The sequence below is a fragment of the Bos indicus x Bos taurus genome, chromosome 6 (assembly GCF_003369695.1).
Source record: "Bos indicus x Bos taurus breed Angus x Brahman F1 hybrid chromosome 6, Bos_hybrid_MaternalHap_v2.0, whole genome shotgun sequence".
Lineage (NCBI taxonomy): Eukaryota > Metazoa > Chordata > Mammalia > Artiodactyla > Bovidae > Bos > Bos indicus x Bos taurus.
Genome location: NC_040081.1, coordinates 115,984,786 through 116,001,982, shown reverse-complemented (window position 1 = coordinate 116,001,982; position 17,197 = coordinate 115,984,786). Strand labels below are relative to the sequence as shown.

General features: G+C 61.2%; 1 protein-coding gene across 1 annotated transcript in view; it reads right to left on the bottom strand.

The window, feature by feature from the left end:
* POLN (DNA polymerase nu) overlaps positions 1-17,197 on the bottom strand; it is a 151,554-nt gene that overhangs the window by 2,761 nt on the left and 131,596 nt on the right. Inside the window, exons 20-23 of the mRNA XM_027545335.1 lie at positions 14,899-15,030; positions 12,397-12,507; positions 10,583-10,661; positions 2,658-2,725 (exon numbers count right to left, since the gene is read on the bottom strand). Of these exons, the coding sequence (XP_027401136.1) occupies positions 2,658-2,725; positions 10,583-10,661; positions 12,397-12,507; positions 14,899-15,030 (390 nt within the window). The remainder of the gene's footprint in view (positions 1-2,657; positions 2,726-10,582; positions 10,662-12,396; positions 12,508-14,898; positions 15,031-17,197) is intronic.

The window sequence follows — 17,197 nt, the reverse complement described above, 5'->3', positions numbered from 1 at the left end:
CACAGGGTCCCCCCGAGTCCACACGGTCCCCCCGAGTCCACAGGTCCCCCTGAGTCCACAGGCTTCCCAAGTTCACAGGCTTCCCCCGGCCCACAGCGCCACAGTCCCCACTGCTCGAGCAGCCCCGTGGTTCTTCCTGACGGCTTCCAGGTCCCACTGGCTGCATCATGCTTGAGGCACCTTAATTGGCCCAGCTGCAGGCAGTGGGGAGCAGGGCCCTTGGCCCCCAGGGGTGCCGTAGCCTCCCCACTTCTCTGCCGCTGCTCCCCACCCCTCACCCACTGACCACCCCCCGCCGATGGCCAGGCTGGAGCAGCCCAGGTAGGATGGCCTGTGTTCCCACTGAAACCCCTGTGAGGTTTCAGGTGCCAGCGAAGCCGCAAGGACAGCTGGAGTCACCGGGGGCTGGTGGCCCGTCGCCGGAGGGTCTGGGGACGGGAGCGGCCCGCGGCGGGGTCGGCCAGCTCGGGCTTCCTCAGCGTTTGCGCCAAGCCCTGTGCCCCAGGATGAGAGGACATTCCTCCCATCCCGAGTCAGCTGGCGCTTGGGTACAGAGACTGCAGGAGGCTGCTGCCTGCCCCACTACGGCCTCGGGGCTCACAGCGGTCTCGTGGGGCGCTGGGCCCAGGGCGCCTGCAGTGGCACCAGCAGCTGCCCCTGTGCTGGCAGAGGACCCTGGTGGTGACGGGGTTGGGTCGGGCTGGGGTCCCCAGCCTGCTCTCCGGGCACCGGCAGAGGCCCCGGTCTCCCTGGGGACTGCAGGGGGTCCAGGGCTTCCCGTGGGGAGTCGGGACCTTGGCCCCTCACTGGGTGTGCAGGCGCCACCAGGCCCTCGTGTGTCCCCGCCTTTGTGAGATGGACCCACTGAGGGACCTCAAATAAGCAGCGGGCGGAGCTGGCGCTCCCTGTGGTCACCCGCGCTTAGAGCCTGCTCCGCAGGGTCCCTGAGGGCAGGGACCCAAGTGCCATGCAGCCTCAGCCAGTGTCTGCCCCCTGGGCCCCACTGGGTATGTTGTGCCCACCCAGCGTTCAGAGATGAAACCCAGCCCCGGCCACACCAGGGTCACCTGTCTCGTGGTCCCTGGCTGGATTGTGACCCCGGGGCACCCTGAGCACAGCGCCAGATGGTGGCTCCCAAGTGCAGGTGGGAGGCCCCGTGTGTCTCAGGGAGCCTCGCCTCGCCACCTGCCTTGGAGGCCACCTGCCTTGGAGGCCAGCGGCCGCCCCCATGACGAGGGGGACAGGACTGTTCCAGATGTGGGACTTTCTCTTTCCTTTGTAACCAGCAAGGGAGCGCACAGCATTCCCTTCAAATGGTTTGTTTCAGACTTGTCATTTCCAAACCCACAGCCACCGTGTAGGATGGGACCCTGTGTGGGGTGGGTCCGTGCAGGGTGGGGTCCCATGTAGGGTGGGTCCGTGCAGGGTGGGGTCCCATGTAGGGTGGGGTCCCATGTAGGGTGGGGGCCCATGTAGGGTGGGGTCCCATGTAGGGTGGGTCCGTGCAGGGTGGGTCCGTGCAGGGTGGGGTCCCATGTAGGGTGGGTCCCATGTAGGGTGGGTCCGTGCAGGGTGGGGTCCCATGTAGGGTGGGTCCCATGTAGGGTGGGTCCGTGCAGGGTGGGGTCCCATGTAGGGTGGGTCCCATGTAGGGTGGGTCCGTGCAGGGTGGGGTCCCATGTAGGGTGGGTCCCATGTAGGGTGGGTCCGTGCAGGGTGGGGTCCCATGTAGGGTGGGTCCGTGCAGGGTGGGGGCCCATGTAGGGTGGGGTCCCATGTAGGGTGGGTCCGTGCAGGGTGGGTCCGTGCAGGGTGGGGGCCCATGTAGGGTGGGTCCGTGCAGGGTGGGGTCCCATGTAGGGTGGGTCCGTGCAGGGTGGGGTCCCATGTAGGGTGGGGTCCCATGCAGTGTGGGTCCATACAGGGTGGGGTCCCATGTAGGGTGGGTCCGTGCAGGGTGGGGTCCCATGTAGGGTGGGTCCGTGCAGGGTGGGGTCCCATGTAGGGTGGGGTCCCATGTAGGGTGGGTCCGTGCAGGGTGGGGTCCCATGCAGGGTGGGTCCGTGCAGGGTGGCCTCCCCACTGTCGGGGTGGTCCCTGGAGGTGGGGGCACTGAGGCCCGGAGTCTCTCCTTTACAGGCAGGTCTGCAGGCAGGTGGTGGCGCTGGGGGGGCGTGGCCAGTTGTCCCCTGAGAGCCGGTGGAGCGGGGGACCCAGCCCTGAGACCCCTGCCCGGCCTCCCACCTCCACCAGTGGGGCTGGGCCGTCCGCTCCTGCACTCACGGGAGGCGGGAGGGGCCCCACGGCTGTGGGCACGGTTGCCATGGCAGGAGGCCTGGGCTCCCCTGAGGACCGAGTCGGGGGCCAGGCTCTGGGCCGACAGCCGGGGGGCGGACCCTGCCGCTGCCCCGCAGCCCGGCTCCCGTGGCGGGGGTCCCAGTGCTGCCCCCACCTTGCGGGGCCCGCAGCAGGGCACGCAGCGTTCTCTGGGGGCCGCTGGCCGGGGTGCAGCCCTCTGGGCCTCTCAAGGGCCCCTAGACCAGCCTGGGCATTCTGCAGGTGCCCCTTGCAGCAGGCCGGGAAGGGGCCTGTGAGCCCCGCAGGAGAAGCTTTAACTATTCCTGAAACAGGAGCAACCCCGGCCCCTGGGGGCTCACCTGTGAACTCAGGAACCTGTGAATCCTCCACTTCAAACAGCAGCTCATCGTGAATCTGGGCAAGCAACCTGCAAGGCACATGGAGGAGACCCTGGCGTTTGGGCCTCTGCCTGTGCCCGGGGGCGGCCGTGGCGCAGGGGGCGGGTTCCCGGGGGCGTGCATGGCACCCCACAGCGCTGGGCCATCCGCCCGGGCTTTGGCACCGGCAGCCCAGGAGGCTGAGGCTCGGGGGAGTGGGAGGACCAGGGTGGGGAAGCAGCTGGGGTCACTGCTCCGTCACAGGACAGCCTCCGGGAGGAGAGAACGGGGCTCGGGAGGGAGGCGCCTGTGGGCAGAGGGTCAGCATGAGGGCCTGGGGCCCCGCCTGCCCCCTCCCCCAGAGGAAGCTGAGGACACGCTGGGGCCGAGCCTTTGAGAAGAGCCCCTGTCCCCACCCGGGACTTCCCTGGGGTCCAGTGCTTAAGAGTCTGCCTTCCAGCGCAGGGCCTGTGGGTTCCATCTCGCATCAGGGAGCTGAGTCCACGTGCCTCAGAGCAGCCACGCCCACGAGGCACAGGCACCGAGCCCAGGCACCGCAGGGACCCTGCGCGTCGCAACCAAGACTCGACACGGCCAAAGGTGGACAAACAGGGACACACGCAGAAAGAGGGGCTGAAGGCCCCAACTGCCGCTGTTCAGTCGCTCAGTCGTGTCCAACTCTTTGCAACCCCATGGACCACAGCACACCAGGCTTCCCTGTCCATCACCAACTCTCAGAGTTTGCTCAAACTCATGTCCATCGAGTCAGTAAGGCCATCCAACCATCTCATCCTCTGTTGTCCCCTCTCCTGCCCTCAATCTCTCCCACCATCAGGGTCTTTTCCAATGAGTTGGCTCTTTCCAATAGACATTAGAGGACCCCCCAAAACCATCACGGGGGCAGGACCCCAGCAGGGACTGACCTCTAGCTCTGAGTGACCTCTCAGAGGCCACTCTGCGGGCACACGACCCCAGCCCACAGCCTGGGCACCTCAGAGCTGCCCTCTGGGCCCCTTCCTGCCCCTGAGACACCACCACACTCCCTACCCCACACCCTGGACTCGGGGCCCCGGGGCTGAGCGAGAGGGGAAGGGTCTGCACCCACTCCGGCCCCCTCCGCTGGGTGGGTCCTGGCTCCATGCCCTCTCTAAGTGCCTTCAGGCACCCCCTGGAGGGGGTCTGTCCCCACCCGCCTTGAGGTACACAGACGCCGGGGTGAGAGGAGGTGTGGGGGCCACAGAGGCGCTGCTGAGGGGCTGGGGTCCCGGGAGGACTTGTGCTCACATGCCCGTGGCTGGTGGGGGGCTCCTGTGTGCCCGGGGTGGGGGGGTAGGAGGGGGGCACCCTGGGCATCAGGCCCTGCAGCTCTTGGTGGCCACCCAGGACGGCCTGCGAAGGCCAGGCGTGCAGATGATGCCTGCTGGGGCCGTGAACCTGGGGTCAGAACCAGCCCCTGGCCGGGCAGACGGAGGAGATGCCCCCGAGCGCTCAGGGAGGGGTCGGCGGTGTGGTGCCCACGGCCCTCAGCAGGGTGGGCGGCCTGCGCTCTGTGTGAGCCGGCCTCTGCCTCCAGCTGCTTCCCAGGGAAGGCACCACGCCCTGTCCCTGCACGGCCTGTCCGCAGCAGGCACGGAGCTTGCAGGAAGGGGCAGCACTGAGGCGAGGTGCAGTACCCGCCATCCCCGACAGTGGGCAGCAGGGTGGTGGGTCCTGGCTGGGGGCAGGGAGCTTCAAGACCAAAGGGCAGGACGCCGTGGCCGAGAACCACAGGCCACGTGGGCCCGCTCGCCCCTCTCTGGGGCTGGTGGGGTGGCGATGAGGCTGGGCCCCCGCCACCGGAGGTGGGGGCCCCACTAACCCCAGGAAGGCTCTTTAAAGGGCTAACTTGTGGGAGGATGGGGGTCAGGCGCACTTTCTATCACCTCTACCTCCTCATTGTGCCTGCGAGGTGCTGCGACTGCCGAAGCAGCCACCTCCATGCTGGCACCAAGAGGGGAAGGGCCAGGGAGCCAGAGGGGCCTCAGCCTGCCGCCCTGAGCCTCTGAACCGAAGCCAGTGCTGCTGCTGGACTCCTGCCCGTGGGGACAGCCCACCTGGGGGACGGAGCCGCTGGGACCAGGCACCTGCAGCCCAGCTTCCTAGGGCTGTGCGGGAGCAGATGCACCCACAGGGCACGTGGGGCCCACAGGGAGTGGGCTGGGGGCCGGCAGACCCCGGGCAGGGGGCCGGAGTTTTCTGCACAGCCTTGGGATCACGGCTGTCGGCGCAGTCCTCCCGGAAGGCAGCCTGGCCGGCGGCGGCGGCATTCGCTCTCTGAAGCCGACATCAAGGCCTCTGCTGTGCTCTTAGGCTCCCAAGGGGACTTAGTGTTCCGAGGGGCAGAACTCAGAGTAGGCACTTGTAACTTCTTCCAGATTTAGCAGCAAGAGTTCTCACACTTCCTGAAATCACACGGTGAACTTCTGAGCTGCTGGTGCGGCCAAGACCGAAGAGCAAGACCGTTAGTCACTCACACCTCGCTCCACAGCTGACTGAGATGTCACTGTGTTTCTAACTGCAAACTGGGGCACGGGAGGTGCCCAGGTGGGTGGTGAGCGCGGGTGTCAGACCCGCTGTTTCCTGGGAAGCCAGCTGACGTCCTGTCCACTCGTCCTGCGCTGACGGCAGGCCAGGCTGCATAGAACGCGCTCCTGTGGAGACGCCCCATCAGAGCTGCAGCCAGTCTCCCATCTGTGCCCAGGGCGGCTCCCCTCTAGGTCACCCCAGCTCTGAGTGCTCAGAGTGCAGGAGGCCTGGCTGCAGGCCTTGAGGGGCGCAGCGAGGCCCTTGCCCTCTGTCGCGCTGACGCTCAGGGCTCCCTCCTGCTGTGGGCTGACCAGCTGCCCGCGGGAGGAGGCGGCTCATGGCCTGGTGCTCACAGGCAGCTGCTGGCGGACAGGTGCCTGGAGGATGCAGACCCTCAGGGCCTGGGGGCACGGACGGTCACTGGGGGCCGCAGGGCCAGCTGCTGGGAGGCTCGTGTCCACCCCGGCAGGGGCGGTTGGCGCGTCCTGGGGCTGCAGCGCCTGCGGGGCTCGGCCTGAACGCCTGTGTCGTGGGTGGCCCAGGTCCCTGTGCCCTCGAGTCCTGTGAGGCCGCCTCTCATTGCCTGGAGGGCCCAGTCGTCTCCTCTGTCCCCCCGGGCACCTCCGCTGCCCCTCCTGTGGCCGGAAGCGCAAGGGCACAGGTGCATCAGCCTGATGGGGCCCTGGGGTCGCTGCTGCCTTCAGAAGGTCAGAGGACAGAGGGCAGAGGGCTGCCCGTGTGGAGAGAGGACCCTGCAGTCCTGTACCCCGGGCAGAGGGGCAGGGAGGGTCCTCCGGAGGCTGTCTCGCCGCTGAGGGGCTGCGGGCCTCTGAGAGCTCAGGGCAAGGAGGCCCCATGCTGGGCCAGGTTGGGTGAGCTGGGCCATGTTGTGATGCATTCTTTCTCAGCCTCCCTTCTCTGCACGTGTGAGTTGGAATCCATAGTCCCCAAAGCTTTCTTCTAGCCCCGATGTGTTCTAAGACCCGGGAGGCCTGTCCCCCGCAAACAGAGAGGAAGGGGCTCCCTGGGCAAGGGCGGTGTGGGGGTCAGGAGCCCCAGCCTTCCACTGCAGCCTGTGGGCAGCGAGCGGGGGTGGTCCCGTGGCTCCAGCCGGTGAGGGCGTGTTGGGAGTCCAGGCAGCGTGGCCCAGCCTGGGCTCCGGGCACCCAGCATGTGCCTGCCCCTCCGCTGCATGGCCGCGTTCTCGGGCACAGTGTGGACGGCCTGCTACAATTTATGAAGTGGCAGGCTGCAGTCAACATGTTTTGTTTTGAAACACATTTCATGCAGACAGCGGGCAGAAGTGACCGCTGTGTTTCTGAATTCCTCTAAACAGCCCCAGCCCCTCGTCTGCCAGCACCCCTCCTGTGGCCTGCAGAAACTTCCTGGATCTACAGCAGCATGAGGCAGAGCGGGCCCTGGTTTCTGGCTGCTGCCAAGACGGGGAGTGGGCCCGGGCCCCGCGCACCCTTGGCCAGGTCACCCCTGGAAACCACACAGGCGAGCAGGAGGCACGAATTCAGGATCTGGTCAGGGAGCCAGCAGGAGAGACCCTGAGAGACGAACGCGTGCCCACTGGGTCCTTCCCACCCTGCTGCTGCATGGGCAGGATGGCAGCCCAGACCCCGGGCAGGAGCCGCGGGCACCGGGTCTCAGGTGTCCCACGCTGTGTCCTTCCTCCAGGCCTGGGGGACAGCGCTCCTCCCCAGGCTGTGAGGTGACCCATGGCCGGGGTGCAGGGCTGGACGGGGGCCCCCAGGGCTGGGCAGGAGCGTCCCCCTCCCACACTGGGACGCAACACCACGTTCCTGGGCCAGGCCTCTGCCCGGGACATGCTGCTCTACGGAGGTGCTGAAATCACGCAGAGAATGTAGGCTTTGCTGCCCTGCACACAGGATTGTTGGTACCGTCTTTCTAAATTTCGAGAACAGACTTTTGGATTCAGTGGGAGAAGGTAAGGGTGGGTTGATTTGAGAGGATAGCAGTGAAACATGTACATTCAGTTCAGTTCAGTTCAGTCGCGTCCGACTCTTTGTGACTCCATGGACTGCAGCATGCCAGGCCTCCCTGTCCATTGCCAATTCCCAGAGTCCATCCAAACCCATGTCCATTGAGTTGGTGATGCCATCCAACCATCTCATCCTCTGTCATCTGCTTCTCCTCCCGCCTTCAATCCTACCCAGCATCAGGGTCTTTTCCAATGAGTCAGTTCTTCACATCAGGTGGCCAAAGTATTGGAGTTTCAGCTTCGGCATCAGTCTTTCCAATGAATATTCAGGACTGATTTCCTTTAGGGTGGCCTGGTTGGCTCTCCTTGCAGTCCAAGGGACTCTCAAGAGTCTTCTCCAACACCACAGTTCAAAAGCATCAATTCTTCAGGGCTCAGCTTTCTTCACAGTCCACCTCTCACATCCATACATGACCATTGGAAAAATCATAGCCTTGACTAGACGGACCTTTGTTGGCAAAGTAATGTCTCTGCTTTTTAATATGCTGTCTAGGTTGGTGATAATTTTTCTTCCAAGAAGCAAGTATCTTTTAATTTCATGGCTGCAGTCACCATCTGCAGTGATTTTGGAGCCCAGAAAAATAAAGTCAGCCACTGTTTCCCCATCTATTTGCCATGAAGTGATGGGACCAGATGCCATGATCTTAGTTTCTGAATGTTGAGCTTTAAGCCAACTTTTTCACTCTCCTCTTTCACTTTCATCAAGAGGCTTTTTAGTTTCTCTTCACTTTCTGCCATAAGGGTGGTGTCATCTGCATATCTGAGGTTATTGATATTTCTCCCGGCAATCTTGATTCCAGCTTGTGCTTCCTCTAGCCCGACATTTCTCATGATGTACTCTGCATATAAGTTAAATAAGCAGGGTGACAAGATACAGCCTTGAACCACTCCTTTCCCAATTTGGAACCAGTCTGCTGTTCCATGTCTGGTTCTAACTGTTGCTTCCTGACCTGCATACAGATTTCTCAAGAGGCAGGTCAGGTGGTCTGGTATTCCCATCTCTTTAAGAATTTTCCAGAGTTTGTGGTCCACACAGTCAAAGGCTTTGGCATAGTCAATAAAGCAGAAATAGATGTTTTTCTGGAACTCTTGCTTTTTCCATGATCCAACAGATCATTGGATTAACAGATCTCTGGTTCCTCTGCCTTTTCTAAAACCAGCTTGAACATCTGGAAGTTCATGGTTCACGTACTGTTGAATTCTGGCTTGGAGAATTTTGAACATTCTTTGACACTGCCTTTCTTTGAGACTGGAATGAAAACTGACCTTTTCCGGTCCTGTGGTCACTGCTGAGTTTTCCAAATTTGCTGGCATATTGAGTGCAGCACTTTCACAGCATCATATTTCAGGATTTGGAATAGTTCAACTGGAATTCCATCACCTCCACTAGATTTGTTTGTAGTGATGCTTCCTAAGGCCCACTGGACTTCACATTCCAGGATGTCTGGCTCTAGGTCAGTGATCACACCATCGTGATTATCTGGGTCATGAAGATCTTTTTTGTACAGTTCTTCTGTGTATTCTTGCCACCTCTTCTTAGTATCTTCTGCTTCTGTTAGGTCCATACCATTTCTGTCCTTTATTGAGCCCATCTTTGCAGGAAATGTTCCCTTGGTATCTATAGTGTTCTTGAAGAGATCCCTAGACTTTCTCATTCTATTGTTTTCCTCTATTTCTTTGCATTGATCGCTGAGGAAGGCTTTCTTATCTCTCCTTGCTATTCTTTGGAACTCTGCATTCAAATGGGTATATCTTTCCTTTTCTCCTTTGCCTTTCGCTTCTCTTCTTTTCACAGATATTTGTAAGGCCTCCTCAGACAACCATTTTGCCTTTTTGCATTTCTTTTTCTTGGAGATGGTCTTGATCCCTGCCTCCTGTACAATGTCACAAACCTCTGTCCATAGTTCTTCAGGCACTCTGTCTGTGAGATCTAATCCCTTGAATCTGTTTCTCACTTCCACTGTATAATTGTAAAGGATTTGAGTCATACCTGAATTGTCTGGTGGTTTTCCGTACTTTTTTCAATTTAAGCCTGAATTTGGCAATAAGGTGCATAGGGGTTCCCTGGCGGCTCAGCTGGTAAAGAATCCGCCTGCAGTGCAGGAGACCCCAGTTCAATTCCTGGGCCAGGAAGATCCCCTGGAGAAGGGATAGGCTACCCACTCCCGTATTCTTGGGCTTCCCATGTGGCTCAGCTGGTAAAGAATTTGCCTGCCATGTGGGAGACCTGGGTCGATCCCTGGGCTGGGAAGATCCCCTGGAGAAGGGAAAGGCTACCCACTCCAGTATTCTGGCCTGGAGAATTCCAGGACTGTATAGTCCCTGGGGTTGCACAGAGGTGAACACGGCTGAGTGACTCGCTTTCACGTCACTGTATGTAGAACAGATGAGCAGTGCAAGTTCGATGCATGAAGCAGGGCCCCCAAAGCCAGTGCTCGGGGCAACCCAGGGGATGGGGTGGTGAGGGAGGTGGTGCGGGGGTTCAGGATGGGGGGATACATGTACATCTGTGGCCGATTCATGTCGATGTATGGCAGAAACCATCACAGTATTGTAAAATAATTATTCTTCAATTAAATAATTTTTAAAAAAGAATGTAGGCTCCATGGTGACCATGAACAGGAGGAAATGTCTGAAAACGTAAAGGAGAAAACTTCCTGAGGGAAGGTGGGCGACCTCAGGTGAGGGAAGCGTCCTTCACCTTGGATGTAGGTGCACCAGAGGATGTAAGAGCACCAGAAGCCCCGGGACACAGCGAGCTCTGCAGAGAGGGCAGCCCCAGGCACAGGTCCCCTGCCCCAGCGGGTCCCTGTGTCCCAAAGGGTCTCTGTGTCCCAGCGGGTCCCCTGTCCCAGCGGCGGCAGGGGAGGGGTCCAGCTGTCCTCACGGCTGGGGACATGCTGCAGGCACATGGGGGTGAGCATGCCCCTCAGGGTGGGCCCATGACACACAGCGTTTCAGAAGGTTTTCCCACCTAACCCGCCACGCACTTCGCCCCGGGTGGGGGTAGGCTGAGCCCCAGGGAGGGGTCCTCGGCAGGGCAGGCTCTCCCCATGGCCACACACAGAGCCGGAGGCTTCTAGGGTGAAGCGCGCAAACGTACGTGGAGGCCAAGGTGGGAGGGGGAGACCGGGGGGCTGCCAGGAGGGGACCCGGGGATCCGGGGGGAGAATTCACCCCCGACCTGCACCCAGGCTGGGACCTCGGGGGCCAGCAGGGCCTGGGTGGAGCACATCCAGGGATCAACTGGGGCAGAGCTGGAGCTGGGGTGGGTGGCAGGCCCACACCCCGCCAGGGAGGGCAGGTCCCGGGGACCGGCGGCTCGCTCACTGACCTGGCCGTCAGGGTAGGCGACGTGGCCATAGCCGTGAAGATGCGGATCATGGCCATCTTGCAGAGGTCGGCAGCTGAGCCTGTGGAACCAAAGGGCTCCGGTTCAGGCGCTGTGTGAGGCCCAGCCTGCAGCCCGCCACCCAGGCGGGCGGGCTGATCTGTCCACACTGCGGGGCATGTGGCCCTGTACTCAGCAGGTCAGAACCATGGGTCTCCCTCTGGCCTCTCCGCTCCTGCAGGTGGGGGGGCCCCTACGCTCCTCTGGACCTGGCCCCTGGCCAGCTCCTCATCTGGAGGCTCTGCTAGGGAAGGCTCCCTCTCGGACGACCTTGGTGATGGCCAGGTTCACTTCCTTGGAGCCAGCGGACAGAGGTTCCTGCTTCCTGGGGGCCATGGGCCTCTCGCTAGAGTCTGCTTGACTCCTCCATGGTCAGGGCCTCGGACTCTGGCCCCTAAACCTTCTCTCGAGGGCCCACCTGGTCAGGCCAGGCCCACCTGGGATGTCCCACCTTGGCCTGGTGAGCTGAGGTCAGCTGACTGAGGACCCTACCCCTGCAGACTCCCTTTTGCCACATAACGCAGCTCCCCAGGAGCCCCGGGAGCAGGGTCTCAGCACACTCACGGATTCTGACCGCACGGTGTCCACCACACCGGCTGCAGGATGATGGGGCCGGGACTGAGGCACTGGGTCATCCCTGCTCCCGCAGCCCACCCGCCACGTGGCCCTTGATCCCCAGCAAGCCTCAGGCTCCCGGTGTGCAGCCCCGGGACGTGAGCAGGGCCAGTCACACAGTCAGCGGGCACCAGCACAGTGGGGCTGCTCATTCTGGTGCCCAGCTCACAGTGGGTGTCTCAACAAGCAGCTCTGCTCCTGGGACGAGACTGAAGCTCAGGTCTCCATTCCTGGCCTTAAGCCCTTTGAAGCTCCCAGGTTCACGGAGAAACAAGCCTGCAGTCTGTGGGCCGCCTCCCCCCACCTCAGGGCGGCAGCTGCCCCCAGGGCATAGCAGGGTTGCCGGCAGTGTCCGCTGGTCTCTGCGGCCAGCCTGCCGGCCTCTCTGTGGGGCTCGTGGGGACTTGGGGCCTGGGGACCCTCTGCCCTGGCTGGATGTGGAGAGGCTTGCTGCCTTAGGAGGAGTGGGCGGGCTGAGAGGATGTGAAGAGACCGGAGGGGAAGCAGGGTGTGGCTGGGGGGCCAGGGTGGAGGTGGGGCAGCGTCCTCTCCACTGGCCAAGCGAGGCGTGAGGCTGAGGCCGGGGCAGCGCTGCACCGGCCTCTCCGTGGGGCTCACCCTCCGTGCCCCACGGCCCACACCTCCCGCCCCGGGTCTGCTGGGTGCCCCCTACAGCAGACACCCCTCCAGGGCTCTGGCCCGCCTCCAGCCCTGCCTCTGGGCCTGTAGGCCTTGGCTCTCCACCCGAGCCCTGGGGTCACAAGTGGGGACGCGGCTGGGCTGCCAGGCTCCCAGGGCCTCCTGAGGAGGGCGCCGGGTGTGTGGACCGTGGTCACGCCCCTGCCCTCCCTCCACCCGGACGCCCAGGGGCTCCCAGAGCTGGAGGCCTGCGCACATGGGCCCTCCGCCCGCCTCCTGCGTGGATCCCTGGAAGGTGCGCTGGGCCCCACGGCCTCACACCTGCCAGGGGTACAGCGAGAGTTCGGGCCGAGGGTGGTGGGACGGGTCTCCGTTTGACTCTAGCGCTGGCGGACGACCTCCAGGAGCCTGCCTGCTGCCTGCAGAGCTAGCCTCGCAGGGGCAGGTCCGACAGTCACCCGTCCTGCGGGGCTGAAGACCCGGGAGTAGAGGGGCTCCGGCACCTTGCACCACGAAGTTCGCCGCTTGCCGCTCCGCCTGCGCCCGAAGCTGCGGGTCGTGAGCTCGGATCCTGGGCAGCGGCCTCCTGCGGCCCATGATGGACTCCACGTAGCCTGTGGTCCGGGAGGAAAGCGGGCGGAGGGCACCGGTGAGCGGGAGTGGGAGCGGCGGCCGGGGCCCTGCCCTCTGGCCGGGGCTGCTCCAGCGGAGGTCCCGCCCACCGCCCCGCCCCGCCGCAGCCGGAGCTCCGCCCGGAGGCCTTCAGTCCACGTCCAGTGCGGGACACGCTGTTCTGTGTGGACACGGATTCTGTGTTGGGAAGCGGGACAGTGGCAGGGGCCTGGGCTTGCCTGGCGGCAAGCTTTGCACCCTCTCTGACTTCTGTGCTGCTCTTAGATCTGACATGGGACAGAAGGGTGATTTTTACACTAAAAGGTAAAAAGCCATGTGCGAGACTTGGGTGCAGGAGCAATTCTGGACTATGGAAACTGGAACTGGGGAGGAAACATCAGTCCTTAGTCTGCTCAGGGAGGGGTTGGGGGTCTGCGTCAGAGACCACATCCCTCACTCTAGGGCCAGCCTCCGTGGGCCCCAAGCTTCCGTCCCTGGGGTCCTCTTTAGGAAAAAGAACTGTGAAGTGCCGCGTTGGTGATACTCCTGACTGGTGAGGACGCTGGTTTTGCTAGGTGTTGGTAAGAACTAAATCCCCAGCTTGATCTTATACGTGTCTGGGGACTGGAAGAGCTGCTAGTATAAGCCGTCATTACAAAAATGACTGTCCCGAGCACTGGCTGCAAAGCGCGTAGTTAAGGCCGCCTCTGCCTCTGTGGTTTTCCAGGGATTTCTGACTGTGTGCTGGGCACCGTGCTTCCTACGCCTGCACCGTCTGGATGGACTTGCTCCCTTGTGGGCCACGTCCCGGGGTTGGGGCTCCAGGGAAGCAGTGAGCTCCTGGTGTCAGCACGGCGCCTGGCACCGGGTAGGCGTTCAACACACGCGTGTGGCGTAACTGAGGGTCACTGAGTGTTTGCTCACACGTGCAACGCTGGGTCAGAGGGCACCCATGCTTCGCGCTGGGACACGGGAGGCCCTGGGCCCTTCGCGAAAGGTACCAGGCAGGCCTGCAGGGCCTCCCATGGAGGGGACACTGGCCCTGCCGGGCAGCCGAGGGTGGGGCGGGGGTCCCAGCTGGCACCTCCGCGAGCCCCATGGACTTGGGAAACGGCTGTCCCCTCGGTCTCCTCCTCTTCCTCTGTGAGGCGGGCAACAGGGCCGCCCAAGCGTCTGAGTCGCAGCGAGGACTCGGTCAGTATCACGGAAGCCCGTCGACACCGGCCCACGCCGCACGGCACGAGGGCCTGTGTTTGACTGTCTCCACCCTCAGTGGCTCCGTGGACTGACTCACTAACACTGCTTCTGTCACCGTCCTAATATTTCGTCATCGGTAGCCTTTTGTCTCATCCAGGTGTGGGGTTCACCCCCAGCCCAGGGAGCCTGAGGCCCGTGGGGCACTTCCTGGGGGGTGGAGATGGTTTGCTGGCTTCCTGGAGCCCCCAGGAGGCTGCTGTGGCTGAGCACTGACCTGGCCCGGCTCGGGCTGGTCAGCCCAGGGGGAGTCGTGCTCGCAGGCTCCCACGAGAGGGTCAGCAGCAAGCCCCCAGTGCAGGCGTGGGTCCCAAGCCTGCTCTGGGACGCGTGCTGAGCCCCGCTCCGTGTCTGTTCCAGGAGCTGCTGTGGTGCTGACCTCCTTCCCCTTTAGTCTGCTCTGCTGCTCTTTGCTACATGTCTCAGGTTGAAGACTGTCTTTTATGTCCAGAGACATGTCTTCCTTTTTGAAACACTTAAAAAAAAAATCCCTTCATCTTTAATTGGTGGCCATGTCTCACAGTTTTGCAATGGGATATTTATGCTGCCATTTATTTCTAAGATGTCTGTCATTCGCTTGGGACTTCTTTTTAAAGTCCCACATTGGAGACTTCCCTGGTAGCCCAGTGGTTAAGACTCCATGCTTCCACTGCAGGGGCGAGGGTTTGATCCCTGGTCGGGGAACTAAGATCCCTCATGCCAAAGAATTAAGCAACAGAATAAACTCCAAGATTATTGAGGAGTGCAGTGAGTCTTTCAAGTAGGCAGACGAATGGATGGCCTCACATGCAGATATAAAGCTACCTTCCTATTCCACTGTGGTCACAGAACAGGTTCTATTTGATATTCTCGGAAATCTGTGACCAGACTGAGGGTAAACTCTGTAGCTTTTTAGCTCTCCATTTCCAGGTGCGGGACTCACTCTTTCCATGAGCCCACCCACTCAGCATTTCCCACACATGCCGGGGTGTTGAGGCCTTGAGCAGAGCCTGGCTCTGGACCCTCCTCGCATGGAGTCTGTGGTCCCACCTCCCCAGCGGGGCGGGAGCTCACCCGGCTCCAGGGGCCCCCACTCCCCACCAGAGGAGGGCCCGGGGGGGAGTGGGGGCTGCCCACAGCTTTGCTTGCAGCTGGCTCACCTGTCTGCTGACACCGAGCAACGGTTGCTTGGGTGAAGTCCTTTATTTTCTTGTACTTCTGCAGAAAGCTCTCCAAAAACCGGGCAGCTTCCCGAACAGGAACTCCGAGGCAAGCAGCAAGCCGCTCCTTCCCTGTGTGAGCAGAAACTCAGTCAGCGGTCAGCCTAACTCTGACCTCATGGGGCCCAGGGGCACCAGGCAGTGACCAGCATGCATGGAAGCGAGTCCACAGAGGCTCTGGAGAGACTCAGGGAGTCAAGGCCTGGTGGGCACCCCTGCCTCTTCTGACCGGTCAGGATGGTGCTGGCTTTTGGCTCCAGGATCTAAGTGCTTGGCGCTGGCCAGTATGGACCAGGGCCTGGTAAATGCTCATTGATTAGGATGCTGACCAGGGCCTGGCACCCTTCAGGGGGTGCAGACCTGATCGCAGCCTGTCCAGAGGGAAGCTGGTCTCAGAACTGGGGAGGCTGGGGAGTGTGGGCGCATAAAGAGGAAGGGAAAGTCCCCAGGCCAAATCATGAGGGAATGGTGGTGGGGAGCTCACTTCCAGGGGATTTTTTTTTTTAAACAAATACATCTGGTCCAGGCTAATATTTGGTTATTTCAGGACACAGGTGATCTGATGAAGCTTCTTATAGCGAGATCTCTGGTCAGGATAGCACCCCAAGTTCCAGGACAGGACTCCCAAGTTCCAGAACAGGACCCCAAGTTCCAGAACAGGACCCCAAGTTCCAGGACAGGACCCAGAGTTCCAGGGCTGCACCCTGAGTTCCAGGACAGCACCCTGAGTTCTAGGATGACACCCCAAGTTCCAAGATGGCATTTTGAGTTCTCGGACAGTACCCCAAATTCTAGGATGACAACCCAAGTTCCAGGATGGCACCCTGAGTTCTAGGATGACACCTGAGTTCCAGGACAAGCCCCCAAGTTCTAGGATAGAACCCCAAATTCTAAGATGGCACCCCGGGTTCCAGGACAGGACCCAGAGTTCCAGGACAGCACCCCAAATTCCAAGATGGCACCCCAAGTTCCAGGAAAGGACCCCGAGTTCTAGGACAGGACCCCGAGTTCTAGGACGACACCCTGAATTGTGGTTATCTGCAGGTCCCAGGAAACCACTTGTTCGCTTTCTATCAGTGCAGATTTTCTTTTCATTATTTTATTGTGGAAAAATGCATATAACATAAAGTGTGTCATCCTGTAAACTAACTGTGGCTGTCCTAGAATTTCATTTAAAGGTGTAATCAGTTACACACCATCAGCTCTCCTCTGGATTTCTTTTTCATCTGGCACGACGTCTGCGGTGCGTCCACACTGACGGGTCAGCGGTGTGTTGCATCAGTGGCAGCCGAGTGTGGTCGACGTACCACGTTCGTTTCAGGCCTGCAGCAGAGTGACTCGGGTGTACGTGTCTCTTCTTCTGAGTTGGATCAGGCTATCCTCTTTCTTCATGTTTTTGTGATTTTCGGCTGTCCTGGCTCTTGCAGATGGCATACTGTAGACGCTCTAGGCTCGCCTGTGTCTCTCAGCAGCACAGGACCAGTTAATTTGGCTAAAGTCAGACTTCAAACTTGGCCCCGCTGCAGTGGCTGAAGCGGGGCTGTCTGAAGCCGGCCCGTTCGTGCCCAGTCGAGGGGGCAGCCAGAGGTGGGGGCCAAGTTCAAGCTCAGGATGTGGTGCTCTTCTCCGGTGCTCTGCTTTCTGAGGTTTCTCCCGCCACTCTCTGGACTCGCTGATTGCCCAGCCTCTGTCCTCTGGCTCTTCACGCTGATGAGGCTCTCGTTTCTGCTGGAGTCTTGGCCACGCCCGGCACTGACGGGGTCTGGCTTCAGGTGGAGAGTGAGACGGCTCACCGTGTCCCTCCTTCCTTCCAAGTGTTGGCCCACCCCCAGTTCTGTGTGCTTTGGGCACCTACGGGACCTTCGGGTGGCTGTGTATGATACCGCGCCCTGGCACACTGTACAGCCGGTGCCTGCAGGAGAGAGTGGCGCAGGGGCCACAGTCTCCTTCCCAGGGTCCGAGGCTGGGAAGGACTCCTCTTCTGTCTGTGGGGCTATTGTCCCTAGGTCCCTGCTCCCGAGAGGGGCCGGTGCTGTGGAAGTCTGAGAGAAGCAAAGATGGGCTGAGCCGGAGACCGAAGTTCCGCTCAGTTCTCCAGCCCTGGCACTTGCTCCCCATGCCCTTGATGGGGGTCTGTCCCACTCTAAGATCACGGTGCCCCCCTGCCCCCAAGTGAGACCCCGTTTGGCTCCATGAGGGCTTCTGTCCTTGCGTTTCCTGCCCTTTCTTCAGGCACAAT